The sequence below is a fragment of the Nerophis lumbriciformis genome, linkage group LG37 (genome assembly GCF_033978685.3).
Source record: "Nerophis lumbriciformis linkage group LG37, RoL_Nlum_v2.1, whole genome shotgun sequence".
Taxonomy (NCBI): domain Eukaryota; kingdom Metazoa; phylum Chordata; class Actinopteri; order Syngnathiformes; family Syngnathidae; genus Nerophis; species Nerophis lumbriciformis.
In genome coordinates, this window is record NC_084584.2 from 24,646,031 (window position 1) to 24,667,977 (window position 21,947).

The 21,947-nt window shown below is 44.1% G+C and overlaps 1 protein-coding gene across 2 annotated transcripts in view; it reads right to left on the minus strand.

Moving 5' to 3' along the window:
• LOC133577491 (protein MTSS 1-like) overlaps positions 1–21,947 on the minus strand; it is a 55,336-nt gene that overhangs the window by 3,628 nt on the left and 29,761 nt on the right. The window contains exons 4-12 of one of the 2 annotated variants that reach the window (XM_061931362.2): positions 6,903–6,987; positions 6,686–6,777; positions 6,504–6,578; positions 6,380–6,391; positions 1,378–1,535; positions 1,186–1,293; positions 1,013–1,110; positions 673–892; positions 402–587 (exon numbers count right to left, since the gene is read on the minus strand). In XM_061931362.2, the coding sequence (XP_061787346.1) occupies positions 402–587; positions 673–892; positions 1,013–1,110; positions 1,186–1,293; positions 1,378–1,535; positions 6,380–6,391; positions 6,504–6,578; positions 6,686–6,777; positions 6,903–6,987 (1,034 nt within the window). The remainder of the gene's footprint in view (positions 1–401; positions 588–672; positions 893–1,012; positions 1,111–1,185; positions 1,294–1,377; positions 1,536–6,379; positions 6,392–6,503; positions 6,579–6,685; positions 6,778–6,902; positions 6,988–21,947) is intronic. The other variant, XM_072912597.1, reaches the window with a different exon arrangement.

Sequence of the window (21,947 nt, forward strand, 5' to 3'; positions counted from 1 at the left end):
CCTTCACTCTCACTTTCCTCATCTACAAATCTTTCATCCTCGCTCAAATTAATGGGGAAATCGTTGCTTTCTCGGTCCGAATCGCTCTCGCTGCTGGTGGCCATGATTGTAAACAATGTGCAGATGTGAGGAGCTCCACAACCTGTGACATCACGCGCATATCGTCTGCTACTTCCGGTACAGGCAAGGCTCTTTTATCAGCGACCAAAAGTTGCGAACTTTATCGTCGATGTTCTCTACTAAATCCTTTCAGCAAAAATATGGCAATATCGCGAAATGGTCAAGTATGACACATAGAATGGACCTGCTATCCCCGTTTAAATAAGAAAATCGCATTTCAGTAGGCCTTTAACAGATGAGAAGAAACAAATGAGAGGCGCCAGGAGAGGGGGAGGTCGAACCTTCCAGGATGGGACTCTAGATGATGAGATCATGGAGGAGCACCAGACGTGAGACACAGACGAAGAGGAGGGCGGGGACATGGGTGAGGCGGCGGTGGAGGTGAAATAGGGCAGGTGGAGGGGGGTGTCCTGTAGTACTACACCATACAGCCAGGAGGCAGCGTGATGGTCAAAACCGTTTGACAGCTAAAATATGATTGGATGAGGGAGGGGCAGAGCAAAATAATTTTTGTGGTAACTAACAACAGGCTCTATGTTGTCCGTTCCTCACCTGTAACTGCTCCGGAGGCATGGGGGAGGGAGATTTGGACTGGGAGGCATCCTGGGAGATGAAGCCGGAGTCGTGAGAGGAGACCGAAGACAGGCGGGCGGGCGTCTGCAGCGGGAGCGCCGAGGACGAGGACGAGCGGTAACGGAAGTGGGAGGTGGGGGAGTGGCAGTGGGAGCCGCTGGAGCGGGAGTCGCTGCTGTTGACGCTGTTCAGACTGCTGCTGGGCGGGAGGAGAGAAGGTGTCAGAAATCAACCAGGCGGGAGCAGGAGGAGGTGAACTCCACCAGGGGGCAGCAGATCCCATGCAAAAAAAGTGGGTTAGTTAGGCAGGATGACCAACCTGCACATGCTGGACTTCCTGGACACGGTGGTGCTCGGGGAAGAGGGCGGAGTCTGATAGGACCACGTGCACTCTGAGGCTTTAAGGTCAACAATCACCTGTGACGGAAGGAAGCAGAGAAAGTGAGGGACGAAAGAAGGTGAGCAGGTAGAAGAAGAAGAGAGATGATGTACCTGCTCGCTGGAAGGGGGAAGCTTGTGGGGGTCCATGGTTAACATCTTCAGGTCGTCAGTCAGAGTCTGAAGGTGAGTGATCTCTCCAAGCATGGACATCTCTTCCTCCTGACCCCCACACACACACACACACACATACACACACGTGAGTCGAGTCGCCTTCACGACAGAGTGTGAATGCGTCAAACTGACCACGACGGGCCGCAGCATGGACACCAAGCAGCAGAAGCGACCCCTCTCCTCCACCAGCGCTCTCCTCACCGCCTGCTTCTCCGCCTCTTCCAGCAGGAGGTACTTGTCGCTGACGTCCTGCTTGGCGCTGTCCAACTGCGGCTGGATGTCTCCGCGGCCTGTACGCGCACATAGACAAGAACAGGGACTTTTTTTGGGCAAAACCTTACGGCGCGGAACCAGAATGGAAGATCACTGCGTTTTAGCAGAAAAATCACTTTGCAATCCTATACCACTACTCTGTATTCTACAAACCCTGTTTCCATATGAGTTGGGAAATTGTGTTCGATGTAAATATAAACGGAAGACAATGATTTGCCAAGCCTTTTCAACCCATATTCAATTGAATGCACTACAAAGACAAGATATTTGATGTTCAAACTCATACACTTTATTTTTTTTTGCAAATAATAATCAACTTAGAATTTCATGGCTGCGACACGTGCCAAAGTAGTTGGGAAAGGGCATGTTCACCACTGTGTTACATCACCTTTTCTTTTAACAACACTCAATAAACGATTGGGAACTAAGGAAACTAATTGTTGAAGCTTTGAAAGTGGAATTCTTTCCCATTCTTGTTTTATGTAGAGCTTCAGTCGTTCAACAGTCCGGGGTCTACGCTGTCGTATTTTACGCTTCATAATGCGCCACACATTTTCGATGGGAGACAGGTCTGGACTGCAGGTGGGGCAGGAAAGTACCCGCACTCTTTATTTACGAAGCCACACTGTTGTAACACATGCTGAATGTAGCTTGGCATTGTCTTGGTGAAATAAGCAGGGGCGTCCATGAAAAAGACAGCGCTTAGAAGGCAGCATATTTTGTTCCAAAACCTGTATGTACCTTTCAGCATTAATGGTGCCTTCACAGATGTGTAAGTTACCCATGCCTTGGGCATTAATGCACCCCCATACCATCACAGATGCTGGCTTTTGAACTTTGCGTCGATAACAGTCTGGATGGTTCGCTTCCCCTTTGGTCCGGATGACACGATGTCGAATATTTCCAAAAACAATTTGAAATGTGGACTCGTCAGACCACAGAACACTTTTCCACTTTGCATGAGTCCATCTTAGATGATCTCGGGCCCAGAGAAGCCGGCGGCGTTTCTGGATGTTGTTGATAAATGGCTTTCGCTTTGCATAGTAGAGCTTTAACTTGCACTTACAGATGTAGCGACAAACTGTATTTAGTGACCGTGGTTTTCTGAAGTGTTCCTGAGCCCATGTGGTGATATCCTTTAGAGATTGATGTCGGTTTTTGATACAGTGCCGTCTGAGGGATTGAAGGTCACGGTCATTAAATGTTGGTTTCCGGCCATGCCGCTTACGTGGAGTGATTTCTCCAGATTCTCTGAACCTTTTGATGATATTATGGACTGTAGATGTTGAAATCCATAAATTTCTTGCAATAGCACTTTGAGAAACGTTGTTCTTAAACTGTTTGACTATTTGCTCACGCAGTTGTGGACAAAGGGGTGTACCTCGCTCCATCCTTTCTTGTGAAAGACTGTGCATTTTTTGGGAAGCTGTTTTTATACCCAATCATGGCACCCACCTGTTCCAAATTAGCCTGCACACCTGTGGGATGTTCCAAATAAGTGTTTGATGAGCATTCCTCAACTTTATCAGTACTTATTGCCACCTTTCCCAACTTCTTTGTCACGTGTTGCTGATATCAAATTCTAAAGTTAATGACTATTTGCAAAAAAAAAAAATGTTTATCAGTTTGAACATCAAATATGTTGTCTTTGTAGCATATTCAACTGAATATGGGTTGAAAAGGATTTGCAAATCATTGTATTCCGTTTATATTTACATCTAACACAATTTCCCAACTCATATGGAAACGGTCTGCCATCCGGGAGGAGCTCAAAGTAAAGCCGCTGCTCCTCCACATCGAGAGGAGCCAGATGAGGTGGTTCGGGCATCTGGTCAGGATGCCACCCGAACGCCTCCCGAGGGAGGTGTTTAGGGCACGTCCGACCGGTAGGAGGCCGCGAGGAAGACCCAGGACACGTTGGGAAGACTATGTCTCCCGGCTGGCCTGGGAACGCCTCGGGGTCCCACAGGAAGAGCTGGACGAAGTGGCTGGGGAGAGGGAAGTCTGGGCTTCCCTGCTTAGGCTGCTGCCCCCACGACCCGACCTCGGATAAGCGGAAGAAGATGGATGGATGGATGGATGGATTGTATATAAAATGCATATTAATTTAAAGCGCGATAACAGCACCATCTGCTGGATGCGGTGCACCAACAGCAGCGGTGGCACAAAGTACTGATGTGGTCCAAGAGGACCGGCAGTAAAAAACATGTGTTCAGGGAAGCAGCCAACACTCGATGGCTTCCAGACGTTAGTCAGAGCCCCGAGGAATGCAGACAAACAAGTACAGGAGTACAAACCCGCCACAGACTTTTAACTTTGCCAGAACGGCGGTATAGCTCGGTTGGTAGAGCGGCCGGGCCAGCGACTTGAGGGTTCCAGGTTCGATCCCCGCTTCTGCCATCCTAGTCACTGCCGTTGTGTCCTTGGGCAAGACACTTTACCCACCTGCTCCCAGTGCCAGCCACACTGGTTTAAATGTAACTTAGATATTGGGTTTCACTATGTAAAGCGCTTTGAGTCACTAGAGAAAAGCGCTATATAAATATAATTCACTTCACAGAACTTCACGCGACACGCACAATGCGCAATTGGACTTGCCAGCCTCATCAGAAGAACATCAGTGAGTAGCGGTGTCCAGATCCGTTATTGATATCAGTCCGGTATCATCATGCATTGGATGATATCAGCTAAAATCTTATATACAAGCTCCGATACAAGCAGAGTGTTTACTTGTGCAAAGCTGGACAGCTAGTTAAAATCAAAATCTTGATCTTTTCATTTACAAAAGGTAAACAAGGTGTAGAGGCTACTATCGTTGGCAGCTACACAACAGCTAAGCACACAATAGCACACAAGCTAGACATACATAATAAGTGTCTGTTAAAGGAACATTCTCACTCCTTTTGGCCTTTGTTTTGCTCAAAGAAGATACAAAAAAATAAAATATCTCCTTGTTTCTTATCCATATACACAAACACATTTTATGCCTTCCAGTTTTAATGGCGTTAGAATGTACCGCAGGTGCGGAGAGAGACAGTGGACAGGAATGTGTGTGTGCCCAACACATAAGCCAGGTTAACTTTCGGTTTTGATCTCAGCAAGACGGACAAAAGCATATCTGGAGAGCTCTGTCCTCTCTCCAACGCTGGTATTATTATTGTTTGTACTTACTCCTTTGTATAGAATAAACTAGTCATCTTTAATTCTAGTCTTTATTCGGACAGCCTTAGAATAGAATAGTCTGGGAGGACTCTTCCTGACAATGAATGGGTTATACTTGTATAGCGCTTTTCTACCTTCATGGTACTCAAAGCGCTTTGACACTATTTCCACATTCACCCATTCACCCAAGTGTCTTGCTCAAGGACACAACGGACGGTTGGTAGAAGATGGGGATTGAACCAGGAACCCTCAGGTTGCTGGCACTGCCACTCTCCCAACAGCACCACGCCCTCCCCGACAATAAGTCCTTAATTTAAAAATATTGCAGTCCAAAACAGCACATTTTTCGATATCGACAAGTATCAAATATTCATCCCTCTTGGGGTTGTGGGGTCAGCAGCACTCAGGCGGAAGGCAGGGTACACCCTGGACAAGTCGCCACCTCATCGCAGGGCATCAAATATTCATAGTTACCAATTACTTACACACACAAAGTCTCCAAGGCAGAAGCGTTTCAGAAAGTATCCAGTAACATATGTGTCTGCATCATTTGATTTAACTTAACTTTGTGAATTATTGTGGTCACCAGGTGTCACCAAGAACATATCACCTGTCATAAGGTTAATGTTTTTCATATCTAACATTGTTCCCTGTCTAATTCCCATACTTGCCAACCTTGAGACCTCCGATTTCGGGAGGTGGGGGGTGGGGGCGTGGTCGGGGTGGGGCAGGGCATGGTTGAGGGCGTGGTTAAGAGGGGAGGAGTATATTGACAGCTAGAATTCACCAAGTCAAGTATTTCATACATATATATATATATATATATCTACATCCTGAAAATATGCAAACAAAACAGTGTTTAGATAATTGATACTTCAAACTTGCATAAATAAATATTAAGGAATATAACATAACTTGGCTTCTGAGAGCTTCAAAATGTAATGAATAAAATGCTAAAGTTGTTGATAAACAAGCAATTATTTTAATAATTAAATATGGTCATTTTAAATGAATTATTATGATAATTTAAAATTAATTATTTCAAATATGTTTATTTTAATGTATAATTCTAATGCCTGGATGTAATAAGGAGTCAGAAAAAATACAAATAAAAATACAATTAATTTTGATGTTTTTAGCAAAATATAGTAAAAATGTATTTAGTTTTTTTTTTTTTTTAATTAATAAATATATTTATTTGTAGGTAAGATAAACATAATAATACAATTTATCTCTAGTCTGGATGATTTATTTCTTGTCACCCAGTTGTCCTCCCGTCGTGAAAGAAGGCTGTCCTCACTCAGGTCTGCATGGAGCTGGAGGGGGCGTGGCCTCCAGCTCCGGCTGAAAATCGGGAGATTTTCGGGAGAATATTTGTCCCGGGAGGTTTTCGGGAGAGGCGCTGAATTTCGGGAGTCTCCCGGAAAATTCGGGAGGGTTGGCAAGTATGCTAATTCCACTTGATCAAGCTTTTTCTAAATTGCCACACTACAAAATGATAAGAGTATGTGCTATGATTTATTATTGTATCGGGTTAATATCGGTAACGGATCAACATCGTATCGGAGTAAAAGAGTTGTATCGGTACACCCCTAAGTGCATATTGTGTACAGAACCTTTGATCAACAACGGCATGGAGGGGACCAGAATCACCAGAACCGTCACAACCAAGAACTCGGGGGGAAAAAAAGAAACTTACCGAATACATCCGCTGCAGATAAAGTCAGAAGAGACCCGACACCGTCAGATTTGCACCAGACAAACAGAACATCATTTTTTTTTTAAATCTGAAACGTGACGAGAATTCTTCTATGTCGCCTGACCTTTCTTTGCCTTCTTCTGAAGCTTCAGCGTGTCCGACGACCTCTTCTTGATCTCCTGGCGAGCCTTCTTGTACTCTGTCACACACGCACACACACACATGGAATGAATGCGGGGCCAATTGGAAGTGCACGTAAAGCGCCACCGAGTGGAAAGAGGAAGTCGATGCAGCGTGCGTTTGGACCTTTGGCGTGGTCCTTGTCCAGGGTGTTGGCGACTCTCTTCCACTCCTCCATCTGCTCCTGGAGGGGGTTGATCAGGCAGTCCACAAACAGCCTGCATAAAACATTCAAGTTGAATCACCGCAGAATGAGATGGAGGCGAGGCAGAGGAGGAGGGGGCCCGGGGTTGCTATGGAGATCCCGAGGGGGAGGCTACACCTGTTCCACACACACACTTACGTGGAGAACTGGCGGAGTCTGGCTTCGATGCTGCGGTGCCTCATGCACATTCTGGTGAGGGCTGAGCCGATGTCTCTCGTCGCCCCTGACAACAAAACCAAATATTGATGTGTTTAAGTGATAAAAAGACGCATGTCAGTGACATTTCAAATGAGCCAAAATGGTTTTAAAGTTCAAGTTAAAGTACCAATGATTGCCACACACACACTAGGTGTGGCGAAATTATTCTCTGCATTTGACCCATCGCCCTTGATCACCCCCTGGGAGGTGAGGGGAGCAGTGAGCAGCAGCGGTGGCCGCGCCTGGGAATAATTTTTGCTGATTTAACCCCCGAGTCCAACCCTTGATGCTGAGTGTCAAGCAGGGAGGTAATGGGTCCCATTTTTATAGTCTTTGGTATGACTCTGGGTTTGAACTCACAACCTACCGATCTCAGGGCGGACACTCTAACCACAATACAGTTTTCAAGTCATTATTAAGCCCCGAAGTGACTTATAGGAAATATGGATTCTCCAAATTGGCTGCTCGTCCTGTAAAAGAGCTAGTTTCCAAAAGCGTGATTTTTGCCTCTAAAGCTCATTTCTCTATCAGTATTTATACATATTAAACGTTTTATAACATAAATAACCAAAACAAAGATTTATAATTTTTTTTATGAATAAAAGTTCCAATATATTTTTTAGTGGCTGGAGAGAGGGAAGGAAGTCTGGGCTTCCCTACTTGGGCTGCTGCCCCCGCGACCCGACCTCGGATAAGCGGGAGAAGATGGATGGATGGATGGATGGATGGATTTTTTAGACAAACGTGAGACAAGAAAATGAAGGTATGGTCAAATATCTCTCAGTTCAATGGTTGTGTACATATTTTTTTACGTACGGCTAAATTGGGTCCGAAACAGCCCATTAAAATTTTTTTTATTTATTTATGTGAAGCAATGTTTATACTACTATCACAAATTAATCGGAAATAAATGGTTCAATGTTTTGTGTGTGTGTGCAAAATAAGGAATTTCAAATAATAAAAAAAAAAAGTACTTCCACATTTTCCTGACACGTTTCAGTGCGGGATTCGACACCACCACAACTACTCGAAAGCCCAGCACAAACTCTCCGCACAACAGAGGACAGTGAGAGCACATCAAGTTAATGCAAAGTGGAGCTGTTATTTACTATAGATTATTTTTTACTTACAAATAAAGATGTCCGATAATAGCTTTTTTGCCGATATCCGATATTGTCCAACTCTTAATTACCGATACCGATATCAACCGGAGTCCTGGAATTATCACATTATTATGCCTAATTTTGTTGTGATGCCGCGCTGGATGCATTTAAACAATGTAACAAAGTTTTCCAAAATAAATCAATTCAAGTTATGGAAAAAAATGCCAACATGGCACTGCCATATTTATTATTGAAGTCACAAAGTGCATTATTTTTTTTAACATGCCTCAAAACAGCAGCTTGGAATTTGGGACATGAGGAGGTTGAGGTGGGCGGGGGTTGGGGTTAGCGGGGGGTGTATATTGTATCGTTCCGGCAGAGTTAGTGCTGCAAGGGGTTCTGGGTATTTGTTCTGTTGTGTTTATGTTGTGTTACGGTGCGGATGTTCTGCCGAAATGTGTTTGTCATTCTTGTTTGGTGTGGGTTCATAGTGTGGTGCATATTTGTAACAGTGTTAAAGTTGTTTATACGGCCACCCTCAGTGTGACCTGTATGGTTGTTGAACAAATATGAATTGCATTCACTTGTGTGTGTGAAAAGTCGTAGATATTATGTGACTGGGCCGGCACCTTAAAGGCAGTGCCTTTAAGGTTTATTGGCGCTCTGTACTTCTCACCAATACCGATCATTTTGAAACCGATACCGATAATTTCCGATATTACATTTTAAAGCATTTATCGGCCGATAATATCAGCAGTCCGATATTATCGGACATCCCTACTTACAGAATGTTCTTAATTACCAGAAATGATCTGCACAGACACGAACAAAGTCGTCAACACGTCACATCTCGGTTGATTGTAGCAATCCATGCTCGCCTTTGCATTCACTCTTAATTTTAGTTGTTTCTCGCTGCCAGAAATAACCTTAGGAATTCGCTAAAAGCTAGTTTTATTCCCTCCACCTCGATTGTGACAGTTGACCATAGCAGACGTTGTCGGGATTAGGAATTTTGATTGATTGATTGATTGAAACTTTTATTAGTAGATTGCACAGTACAGTACATATTCCGTACAATTGACCACTAAATGGTAACATCCGGATATGTTTTTCAACTTGTTTAAGTCGGGGTCCACGTTCGAGATGCGCGGATAGGCAATTATTTAATCCGCAACCGCATCACAAAAGTCGTCATCCACCCGCCATCCACCCAAACTAACATTTTATCAAATCCACACCCGCCCGCCACCCGCCCGTTGTTATATATCTAATATAGACGATGCAAGGCATTAGTGAGGCTAGAAAGCTTTTGCCTGTTAAAGAAAGGAGACTGATCCAATTCAGCAGAGACATTCAACGCGTGCCACGCATTAATATCTCTTGGCCACGCATTAGTGGCTAAGAGATATTAATACGTGTAGTATTATTGTCGTTTCCATTAAGAAAGTGTTGACTATTGTTGCCAATGCCCTCAGATCAGGAGTGCGTTCCTCACACTTTGTGTGCGCAGTTGCAGCAAGCAGAACGATGCTTTTAAGAAGTTAAAAAAATGTTTTAGAAAGACTAGGCCTATATTTTCGTTAGGTAAAAAAAATGTTCTGAATTTATTTCAATGAATATTAACTTGTTAACGTTATAATGCTCAAATAGGGACGAGGGCGGGGTGCACAGTGAAACAGTGAACAATTTTGCGACAAAGATGAACCTTTATTGATTGATCTGCAGCCATGACAAAATATCAGACAATCTCCATTGTCAACGACAGGCAGGAAAATAAAGATAAACACATAGCCTATGTTGTAGGCATAGGCATAGGCTCATACGTTTTTAAGTTGAAATAAAAAAATAAATAAAAAATGTGCCTCATAAGCCTTAGGCTGTCAATCACACGCACAAACCTAAATTATACAATAACATATGTATGTCATCCCTATTTAAACAAAAATAAATTAAATAAATAATAATAATAAATTACCTGCAACTTATTGGCCAAGGCAAATAGCTGGTCTTTTTCCCCCTGGTCTTTAGTATTCCTTTTTTTAGTTTGTCGTGTACCACGTTTGCTCCCGGCGTTGCCAACTTTTTTTTTTTTTCTGTTGTGTTGTGGTGTGCTGCAGTGCCTGATGAATAATTGCCTGTTTCAAAGAGTGCTGCTCGTTTTTTGTATGTGGGTAACAACATTCAACTATGTATATATATTTCCGAATTGGTTCAACCGCCACCCGCCCGATCTATTTAAAATCTATTTTTTTCGTCATGTCACCCGCCCGACCCGCGGATTATCCGCGGACTCCGCGGTTGTGTCCGCAAACCACGCATCTCTAGTCCACGTTAATCAATTCATAGTACAAATGTATACTATCAGCATAATACAGTCATTACACAAGTTAATTATCAGAGTATATACATGGAATTATTTACATTATGTGGAGGGGGTTGGGGCGTGGGGGTTAGGTTTGGTTGATATCAGCACTTCAGTCATCAACAATAATATCATCTGAGAAATGGACATTGTAACAGTGTAGGTCTGACTTGGTAGGATATATGTACAGCTGTCAGCGAGCAGTGAACATAGTGAGCTCAGAAAACATAAGAACAAGTATATACATTTGATTATTTACAATCCGGGGAGGTGGGATGTGGTGGGGGTAGGGGGTTAGTCTAGGGTTGGAGTTGCCTGGAGGTGTTCTTTTAGTGCGGTTTTGAAGGAGGAATATTACTGACTAAAAAACTACGCCCAAGTCTCTGATGTCTGGTGAAATGTACCATTATATTCTCATCAGTGACGGGGCAGGAAGGGGCTAGGAATACGCTTGCAGGGTGAAATTTCAGATCTAGCTCCCCTGTCATTCATACTTTTTACATGCACTCCTTCATGCAAAATTTCCCTATATGACCAATAACATGATGTCCATTTAGTTTATGTACATTTAAAATAAGTATAAGGGATATTTTTTTTACGATATTTATTTAGTTCAAATCATCAGACATATGTGGTCATTTAAGACGTGCATTCAGGAATTTAGTTTGAGCAAAATGTTCCCCTTTTCTGCTATTTAGCAATTCTAATACTGAAACAGGGTGTCAAATATCACAATTCAACAGTTTTACTCATTGAGTTCATGAATTAATACATATAAAACATGCTGGGAAAATTGCTATGAGGTGACATATTTGTCACAGTAACAAAAATGCCACTCAAATAAATGTTCAAATGAGTTACTCAACATTCTCTTGAATCAACTTTTAGACGCTTTAAGCGGTTTTCAAAGTGCGATAGAGCAGGTAAATAACATTCATTTTGAAAACTTGCAGAAAAGGTGTTTGCTACTCTGCTGGGGCTGTCGATCGTGTCAGGGTGTCAGGGTGCGGCCGTCATGCTGCATTGCACCACTGACACCTCCCCCTTTCTCTCCTCCACCTCCTGCTCTTCCTCCACTGAAACCCCCCAGACTTTGGACTGTGTAGTTCTAACTGGGTTCTTGGGAAGCTTGACATCAGACCTGCATTGCATGGGCTGACCCAGATAATTCACAATCTCTATGTAAGACAAGCTCAGATAGGTTTTTCATTTTAATTGCATTCTAACTCGTAAATAAAGGTTAGCAAAAGTCAGCCAACAATGGGAGTGGCTCTATTATGCCTATAAAACCCCCATCAAGGTTTTATCGAGTCGCTATAAGTATGTCATGTATAGTAACAGGCACATTCATAATAACACATCATATATACGAAATCCAACTTAACTGAGCCCTGAGTAGATGTGAGCTTCCAAAGAGATTCTAGGAACCTACTAATATTGCATATAAGTAATCTATTGAAGATGGGAAACCCTAGAAACGTCGAAAGATGATATCTGTACAAGTTTGCTCATTTTAGGCATATGACGGCAAATTGATTTCACAGACACATCGCAACGTTTGTTTTTTTTCCTTCAACAGTAACAACCATACTACTCACGGCAGACTTTGTGAGAGACAGCAAAGATAGTAAAACAATTACTTACTGTACAATGTCTGCTCTTGCTGGAAGGCTGACTGATGGGATGGTGCAGGGTGCAAACGAGCATCTTTTCGTGTTTTTCTCGCCATCTCTGAGTCTAAGTTGGATGTCAAAGTTGACCAACTTCTCAGTTTATGGTCACAAGCTTGTACTATCCAAGTGAATGGCATGGTTTTTAATCTCGAATTAACTTTCACCAATTCGGAGGCTATGCAACAGCTCACCGGCTCATGATGTCAAGCTCGTTAGCTCTCTAAAAGTAGGTCCTTAAAGTTCCAGCTTATAATAGCAATATTGCTGAGAGTTTGTCCATATTATGTCCATATCCCCTGAGGAATTTCAAAGATGGACGCTTTTGACCTCCCTCCCCCTTCAGCGACACCTGGAAGTCGAACTTTGCTTGCATAGCATGCAGAACGACCCCAGGCCTATGAACACAACTCCACTACACCTAAAGACGATGGCCATATACACAAACACACTCCCCACCCCCACCCCACGCCTTCACCACCGCTTGATTCCCCTTCGGGGTGATGGATGTTGCGAGTTGTTGTGATTATATGTAACATGTTTATGTGTGCTTTGGCAAATTAGGTTTTTTTCCCTTGGACTCAGTCTGGACCCCCTCCCGAGGGTCCAGTCTTTGACTGATATTTTTTACTCTTCCCCCCTTTCCCAATATCACCCTTTTTCCCACCTTTTTGAAGGAGCGCCGTAAGTGGCTGATCCGTTGGCGGTCTCGTCTTGTCTCCCTGTAACGTATGTCTGCTCTTAGTGGGACTGTGCCGAAAATGTAACTTCAGTTCTTATGTTCTTATGGACAATGATAATGCATCCTGAATCCTGAATCCTGAATATTTGAGTCATAAAATGTAAAGGGGATATTGTTGGCGCTTTTTGGATGTTTTCTTTATTAGGCATAATGGCGGCATGACTCCCATTAGCTTAACTGCTAGCTGTATTTTGTTAGCGTTTAGTTTTGAGTTGCAATACATAACAAAAAGAAAAACATGTGTTCTTGTCTTCCATAATGATTGTGGATGATCGGCAACATTACAAAAAAGTGCGGCTCCCCTTTTGAGGGGAACTGCACTTTTTTTGGAATGTTTCCTATTGTTTACAACAGGGGTGTCAAACTCAAATACAGAGTGGGCCAAAATTGGGCCAAGGTTGAACAAATTAACCTTTTTGATAGGGACCCAAACAAGTTTTGCATTAAATATTGAACAAGCAAGGCTTATATAACTTTATAGTGACATGCAAAATCGAGTTTCAAATAATAATAATAATAACTAAAAAATATCAACGGCATATCAAATACAATTGAAATATAAATGTAATGCCTCTTTTCTATTTGCAGCCTTCTGAGGTAAATATCAACATTAACTTTTTCCACAGGCTAATACATTTGAAAATAAAATAATGAATAAACCAACCATTCAGGACGTTAAACTGCTCAGTTTGCAACACACTGATCTAATCTGATGTGCCCAAGCCAGATACCTGCCATCTTTTCTTGGATGCTAGTTCATTAATGTCGGGGCTCAGGCTTTGAGCTGAGGCAACCTTCATTATCGAACAAAGGTGTTCATCAGTCATTATATCTCGTATTCCACAGTTTTGGGGGCGTGCCTTACAGGCACTGCTTTTAACGTCCTCTACGAGCTGACGTCACGTCCGCTTTTCATCCCTTCTAACAACGTGCCCGCCCAGTCACAAGATATGAGCGGCTCCTGTACGCACACACACGTAAATGCAAAGCATACTTCATCAACAGCGATACAGTTTACACTGAGAGTGGCCGTATAAGCAACTTTAACATTGTTAGAAATATACGCCACACTGTGAATCCACACCAAACAAGAATGACAAACACATTTTGGGAGAACATCCGCACAGTAACATAACATAAACACAACAGAACAAATACCCAGAACCATTTGCAGCACTAACTCTTCCGGGACGCTACAATATACACCCCCACTACCTCCAACCCCCCCCCCCCCTCCTCAATAGCTTCAGTTTCTTCTTCAATTTCGTTTTCGCTACCTGCCTCCACACTACAACCATCCGTTTCAATACATGCGTAATCTGTTGAATCGCTTAAGCCGCTGAAATCCGAGTCTGAATCCGAGCTAATGTCGCTATAGCTTGCTGTTCTTTCCGCCATGTTTGTTTGTGTTGGCTTCACTATGTGACGTCACAGGAAAATGGACGGGTGGTTAAAATCAGGCACTTTGAAGCTTTTTTTAGGGATATTGCGTGATGAGTAAAACTTTGAAAAAAACTTCGAAAAATATAATAAGCCACTGGGAACTGATTTTTAATGGTTTTAACAATTCTGAAATTGTGATAATGTTCCCCTTTAAAGGCACTGCCTTTGCGTGCCGGCCCTGTCACATAATATCTACGGCTTTTAACACACACAAGTGAATGCATGCATACTTGGTCAACAGCCATAAAGGTCACACTGAGGGTGGCCGTATAAACAACTTTAACACTGCTACTGTCACGTGGGGGTCGCAGCTTGCTGCGGGGTTGTTCTTCCAACGCAAGAACGGCTCCGGACGACAGCGTAAAGGTAGGAAGTGATTTATTTCTCATAAAACACTCACTACCGCAAAACACAAAAATACAACCAAAAAAGGCAAGTGTGCCTAAAACATAAAAAGCTGCTAATTAACAAAAACTAGGACATGGACATGGAAACTTACTTTGTCAAAACGAGCCCTGAACCGGAGTGACATAACGACAATGCAGGCAGGACGAGTGATGAACAAGGTATGCTTAAATAACAGTGACATGATTGGTGACAGGTGTGTGTGAGTCAAAACGTGAAACAGGTGCGTGACGTGACAGGTGAAAACTAATGGTTGCTATGGTGACCAGACAAGGGAGTGAAAAGACAGAAACTAAACGAAACATGACTTCAAACAAAACATGATAATACAGACATGACAGCTACAAATATGCGCCACACTGTGAACCCACACCAAACAAGAATGACAAACACATTTCGGGAGAACATCCGCACCGCAACACAACATACACACAACAGAACAAATACCCAGAACCCCTTGCAGCACTAACTCTTCCGGGACGCTACAATATACACCCACTGTTACCCCCCTACCCACCCGGCGCTCATGAAGTCTGCAATGAGTAATAAGGTGACGGCGTGGCACGGTTGGGAGAGTGGCCGTGCCAGCAACCTGAAGGTTCCTGGTTCGATCCCCAGCTTCTACCACCCTAGTCACGTCCGTTGTGTCCTTGAGCAAGACCCTTGCTCCTGATGGGTCGTGGTTAGCGCCTTGCATGGCGACTCCCGCCATCAGTGTGTGAATGTGTGTGTGTGAATGGGTGAATGTGGCAATAGTGTCAAAGCGCTTTGAGTACCTTGAAGGTAGAAAAGCGCTATACAAGTATAACCCATTTACCATTTAATAATCAGTGATGTTGTTAAAAAAAAGCGAACATCGTGATGCCTTTTTTAAATTTAAATTAAAATCAGCAAAATACGTAAATATTAAATGTTATTAAAGATTTGCCTGTTAATATACTTTCATCATGTACATAAAACCTTAATAGAGGTGTTTGGATGTGTTTTTTATAGGCAGCATAGAGCGACTCCAATTGGCTCCATTGTAAGGGGACTTTTGATCGCATTTATTTACTATTTAGAATGCATAAAAAATAAAAACATAGGTGTTCTTGTCTTACGTAAGGATTGTTAATTACAGGCGAAAAATCCCCCAAAAACTGTAGTTCCCCTTTAATACAACCCCAAAGGTGAGTGCATCGATCAACCCTATAATCCTCCCTAAGTAGTCACTATCTTAGCTACGTAGAGAAAAACGGAAGAACCCGAATGGTCGGAGTTCACAAATAAATGGCTCTGCGATGAGGTGGCGACTTGTCCAGGGTGTACCCCGCCTTCCACCCGATTGTAGCTGAGATAGGCTCCAGCACCCCCCCGCGACCCCGTAAGGGCCAAGCGGTAGAAAATGGATGGATATATATATGTATATATATATGTATATATATATATATATATATATATATATATATATATATATATATAATATATATATATATATGTAGCCCTGTGATGAGGTGGAGACTTGTCCAGGGTGTACCCCGCCTTCCGCCCAAATGTAGCCGAGATAGGCTCCAGCGCCCCCCACAACCCCAAAGGGAATAAGCGGTAGAAAATGGATGGATGGATGGATGGATATATATATATATATATATATATGGATATATATATATATATATATATATATATATATATATATATATATATAAATGATAAATGGGTTGTACTTGTATAGCGCTTTTCTACCTTCAAGGTACTCAAAGCGCTTTGACACTACTTCCACATTTACCCATTCACACACACATTCACACACTGATGGAGGGAGCTGCCATGCAAGGCGCTAACCAGCACCCATCAGGAGCAAGGGTGAAGTGTCTTGCTCAGGACACAACGGACATGACAAGGTTGGTACTAGGTGGGGATTGAACCAGGGACCCTCGGGTTGTGCACGGCCACTCATCCCACTGCGCCACGCCGTCCCATATATATATATATATATATATATATATATATATATATATATATATATATACATATATATATATATATATATATATATATATATATATATATATACATATACATACATATACATACATATATATATATATATACATATATATATATATATGTATATATATATATATATGTATATATATGTATATATATATGTGTATATATCCATCCATCCATCCATCCATCCATCTTCTTCCGCTTATCCGAGGTCGGGTCGCGGGGGCAGCAGCCTAAGCAGGGAAGCCCAGACTTCCCTCTCCCCAGCCACTTCGTCCAGCTCCTCCCGGTGGATCCCGAGGCGTTCCCAGGCCAGCCGGGAGACATAGTCTTCCCAACGTGTCCTGGGTCTTCCCCGTGGCCTCCTACCGGTCGGACGTGCCCGAAACACCTCCCGAGGGAGGCGTTCGGGTGGCATCCTGACCAGATGCCCGAACCACCTCATCTGGCTCCTCTCGATATGGAGGAGCAGCGGCTTTACTTTGAGCTCCCCCCGGATGGCAGAGCTTCTCACCCTATCTCTAAGGGAGAGCCCCGCCACCCGGCGGAGGAAACTCATTTCGGCCGCTTGTACCCGTGATCTTGTCCTTTCGGTCATGACCCAAAGCTCATGACCATAGGTGAGGATGGGAACGTAGATCGACCGGTAAATCGAGAGCTTTGCCTTCTGGCTCAGCTCCTTCTTCACCACAACGGATCGATACAGCGTCCGCATTACTGAAGATGCCGCACCGATCCGCCTGTCGATCTCACGATCCACTCTTCCCTCACTCGTGAACAAGACTCCGAGGTACTTGAACTCCTCCACTTGGGGCAAGATCTCCTCCCCAACCCGGAGATGGCACTCCACCCTTTTCCGGGCGAGAACCATGGACTCGGATTTGGAGGTGCTGATTCTCATCCCAGTCGCTTCACACTCGGCTGCGAACCGATCCAGTGAGAGCTGAAGATCTTGGCCAGATGAAGCCATCAGGACCACATCATCTGCAAAAAGCAGAGACCTAATCCTGCAGCCACCAAACCAGATACCCTCAACGCCCTGACTGCGCCTAGAAATTCTGTCCATAAAGGTTATGAACAGAATCGGTGACAAAGGGCAGCCCTGGCGGAGTCCAACCCTCACTGGAAACGTGTCCGACTTACTGCCGGCAATGCGGACCAAGCTCTGACACCGATTATACAGAGAGCGAACCGCCACAATAAGACAGTCCGTTACCCCATACTCTCTGAGCACTCCCCACAGGACTTCCCGGGGTACACGGTCGAATGCCTTCTCCAAGTCCACAAAGCACATGTAGACTGGTTGGGCAAACTCCCATGCACCCTCAAGGACCCTGCCGAGAGTATAGAGCTGGTCCACAGTTCCACGACCAGGACGAAAACCACACTGTTCCTCCTGAATCCGAGGTTCGACTATCCAGCGTAGCCTCCTCTCCAGTACACCTGAATAGACCTTACCGGGAAGGCTGAGGAGTGTGATCCCACGATAGTTGGAACACACCCTCCGGTTCCCCTTCTTAAAGAGAGGAACCACCACCCCGGTCTGCCAATCCAGAGGTACCGCCCCCGATGTCCACGCGATGTTGCAGAGTCTTGTCAACCAAGACAGCCCCACAGCATCCAGAGCCTTAAGGAACTCCGGGCGGATCTCATCCACCCCCGGGGCCTTGCCACCGAGGAGCTTTTTAACTACCTCGGCAACCTCAGCCCCAGAAATAGGAGAGCCCACCACAGATTCCCCAGGCCCTGCTTCCTCATAGGAAGACGTGCTGGTAGGATTGAGGAGGTCTTCGAAGTATTCTCTCCACCGATCCACAACATCCGCAGTCGAGGTCAACAGAGCACCATCCCCACCATACACGGTGTTGACACTGCACTGCTTCCCCTTCCTGAGGCGGCGGATGGTGGTCCAGAATTGCTTCGAAGCCGTCCGGAAGTCTTTTTCCATGGCCTCACCGAACTCCTCCCATGTCCGAGTTTTTGCCTCCGCGACCGCTGAAGCCGCACACCGCTTGGCCTGTCGGTACCTGTCTGCTGCGTCAGGAGTCCCATGAGCCAAAAGAACCCGATAGGACTCCTTCTTCAGCTTGACGGCATCCCTCACCGCCGGTGTCCACCAACGGGTTCTAGGATTACCGCCACGACAGGCACCAACTACCCTGCGGCCACAGCTCCAATCGGCCGCCCCGACAACAGAGGTACGGAACATCGTCCACTCGGACTCAATGTCCAGCGCCTCCCTCGTGACATGTTCAAAGTTCTTCCGGAGGTGGGAATTGAAACTCTCTCTGACAGGAGACTCTGCTAGACGTTCCCAGCAAACCCTCACAATGCGTTTGGGCCTGCCAGGTCTGTCCGGCATCCTCCCCCACCATCGCAGCCAACTCACCACCAGGTGGTGATCGGTAGAAAGCTCCGCCCCTCTCTTCACCCGAGTGTCCAAAACATGAGGCCGCAAATCCGATGACACAACTACAAAGTCGATCATGGAACTGCGGCCTAGGGTGTCCTGGTGCCAAGTGCACATATGGACACCCTTATGTTTGAACATGGTGTTTGTTATTGACAATCCGTGACGAGCACAAAAGTCCAATAACAAAACACCACTCGGGTTCAGATCCGGGCGGCCATTCTTCCCAATCACGCCTCTCCAGGTTTCACTGTCGTTGCCAACATGAGCGTTGAAGTCCCCCAGTAGAACGAGGGAATCACCCGGGGGAGCACTCTCCAGTACTCCCTCGAGTGAATCCAAAAAGGGTGGGTAATCTGAACTGCCGTTGGGCGCGTAAGCGCAAACAACAGTCAGGACCCGTCCCCCCACCCGAAGGCGGAGGGAGGCTACCCTCTCGTCCACCGGGTTGAACTCCAACGTGCAGGCTTTGAGCCGAGGGGAAACAAGAATTGCCACCCCAGCCCGTCGCCTCTCATTGCTGGCAACGCCAGAGTGGAAGAGAGTCCAGCCCCTGTCAAGAGAACTGGTTCCAGAGCCCTTGCTGTGCGTCGAAGTGAGTCCGACTATATCCAGCCGGAACTTCTCCACCTCACGCACTAGCTCAGGCTCCTTCCCCCCCAGCGAGGTGACGTTCCACGTCCCAAGAGCTAGCTTCTGTAGCCGAGGATCGGACCGCCAAGTGCCCTGCCTTCGGCTTCCGCCCAGCTCACATCGCACCCGACCTCTATGACCCCTGCTATGGGTGGTGAGCCCATTGGAGGGGGGACCCACGTTGCCTCTTCGGGCTGTGCCCGGCCGGGCCCCATGGGGACAGGCCCGGCCACCAGGCGCTCGCCATCGTGCCACACCTCCGGGCCTGGCTCCAGAGGAGGGCCCCGGTGACCCGCGTCCGGGCGAGGGAAATCTGGGTTCCTTGTTCGTGTTCTTCATAGAGGTCTTCGAGCTGCTCTTTGTCTGATCCCTCACCTAGGACCAGTTTGCCTTGGGAGACCCTACCATGTATGTATATATATGTATATATATATATGTATACTGTATATGTATATATATATGTACTATATATGTATATATATATACATATATATGTATATATATATATATATATATATATATATATATATATATATACTGTATACGTATATATGTATATATATATATATATATATATATATATATATATATATATATATACATATATATTTATATGTATATATATATATATATATATATATATATGTATATATACAGGTATATATATATATATACTGTATACTGAAATATACTGAAAATCTCCTGATGATTGAGGGAACCCCCTCATGAAACAGGCCTGTAGAGATGAAGTAGTCTTGTGATTTTTTTTCCCCACACATACATATATTGCGCTCTACTACGGTATCGAGCACTATTTTTTGGATAACCTTATTAAGACATATATATATATATATATATATATATATATATATATATATTTTATTTTATTTTTTTTAACACATTATAATGGGACTGTCGGTGAATGCAGCTTCTGGTTCCAACTCTGTACACTAGATGGCATCTTAACTCATGTGTGCAAAAGCATGTGCACACTTGTATGCACTCTTCTCAATATAAATCACACCTGCTGTGAACTACACGTAGAAGAGTTTCTCCCCGGTGTCCTCCCACAGTCATCCATAAAAGGACCATGAATATGGTGATGATTCTTCAGGATCACATGATGGGCTGTCAGTAAAGGCGATATTTTAGGATTAGATCGAGTGCCATGACGTAAGATTATTTCTGGGGAACTAAGTTATGTCATAGCGAATAAAAATAACAGTTTGAAGGACAACATTTGACCAGTCATGGTGTCAGCTTCACCGTGACTGCTGCCAAGATGAGGGCAAAACGTGTTTAGCCTTCTGTTCGCCGAATAATTATCTTACTTTATTATTCACATGTGTTTGTTTGGCCAAGTCATGCAAAATTAAAATTAAAAAAATACACAGAAAAAGAGGAAATTCCTTTTTTTTTCTCGCTTTTTGTCTCCAACAGTGTCCATCAAAACGACGTGCACATGGCGTCATTGCTAAATATGATAAATACTGTAGTTTACGAATTGAAGAACGCTTGTGTTGACTTGTGTCGTATTATTCAGCGTTCGAGTCCTCGGTTCAGTTCAGTAGAATCGCGTTTGAAGAGTTAAGAGAATTCCTGGTGGGAGCAGCGAGGTCATACGAGCCAGGAATACCACACACACTGGAGCAGGGAGATGCCTGGCGGTGTTGGGAGACCTTCCGTGGGAGTGGGAGTGTGTGTGTGTGTGTGTGTTCTTGTATTTGTACCCTTCTTGAGACATCAACAAGGAAAAATGCCTTCCATATGAGGAGCGGTGAACAAGTCAGGACATAAATCATGGTCCCAATACGGAAAAGCATTGCATCTAATAGAGAATGTCTCATTTGCACCCCTGGTGGTGAAATATGTCAAAATTAGTGTGGTCCCAAAAAGGAGGGATTTTTCAAATTGACTGTGTGTCGGTTTTAAAAGTGTTCTCCCTCTGGTCAACATATGAAATAACAAGTGTGTGTAAAAAAATTGAAGTGCTCCCCTTCTGGCCAACATATGTAATAACAAGTTTGTGTAAGAAATTGAAATGCACCTCTTTTAGCCAAAATTTATTAAAAAAAAAAAAAAGAAAAGAAAAAGACATTTGTATATAGAGACTTTCTGTAATAACTTGAAGTAAATAATGAAGATTAAAAAACAATTACAAACAAAAAATTCAACAACAAAAAATGTTTTACTAAAAGCTTACCTTTTTTATATTTGCATAGTGTGTA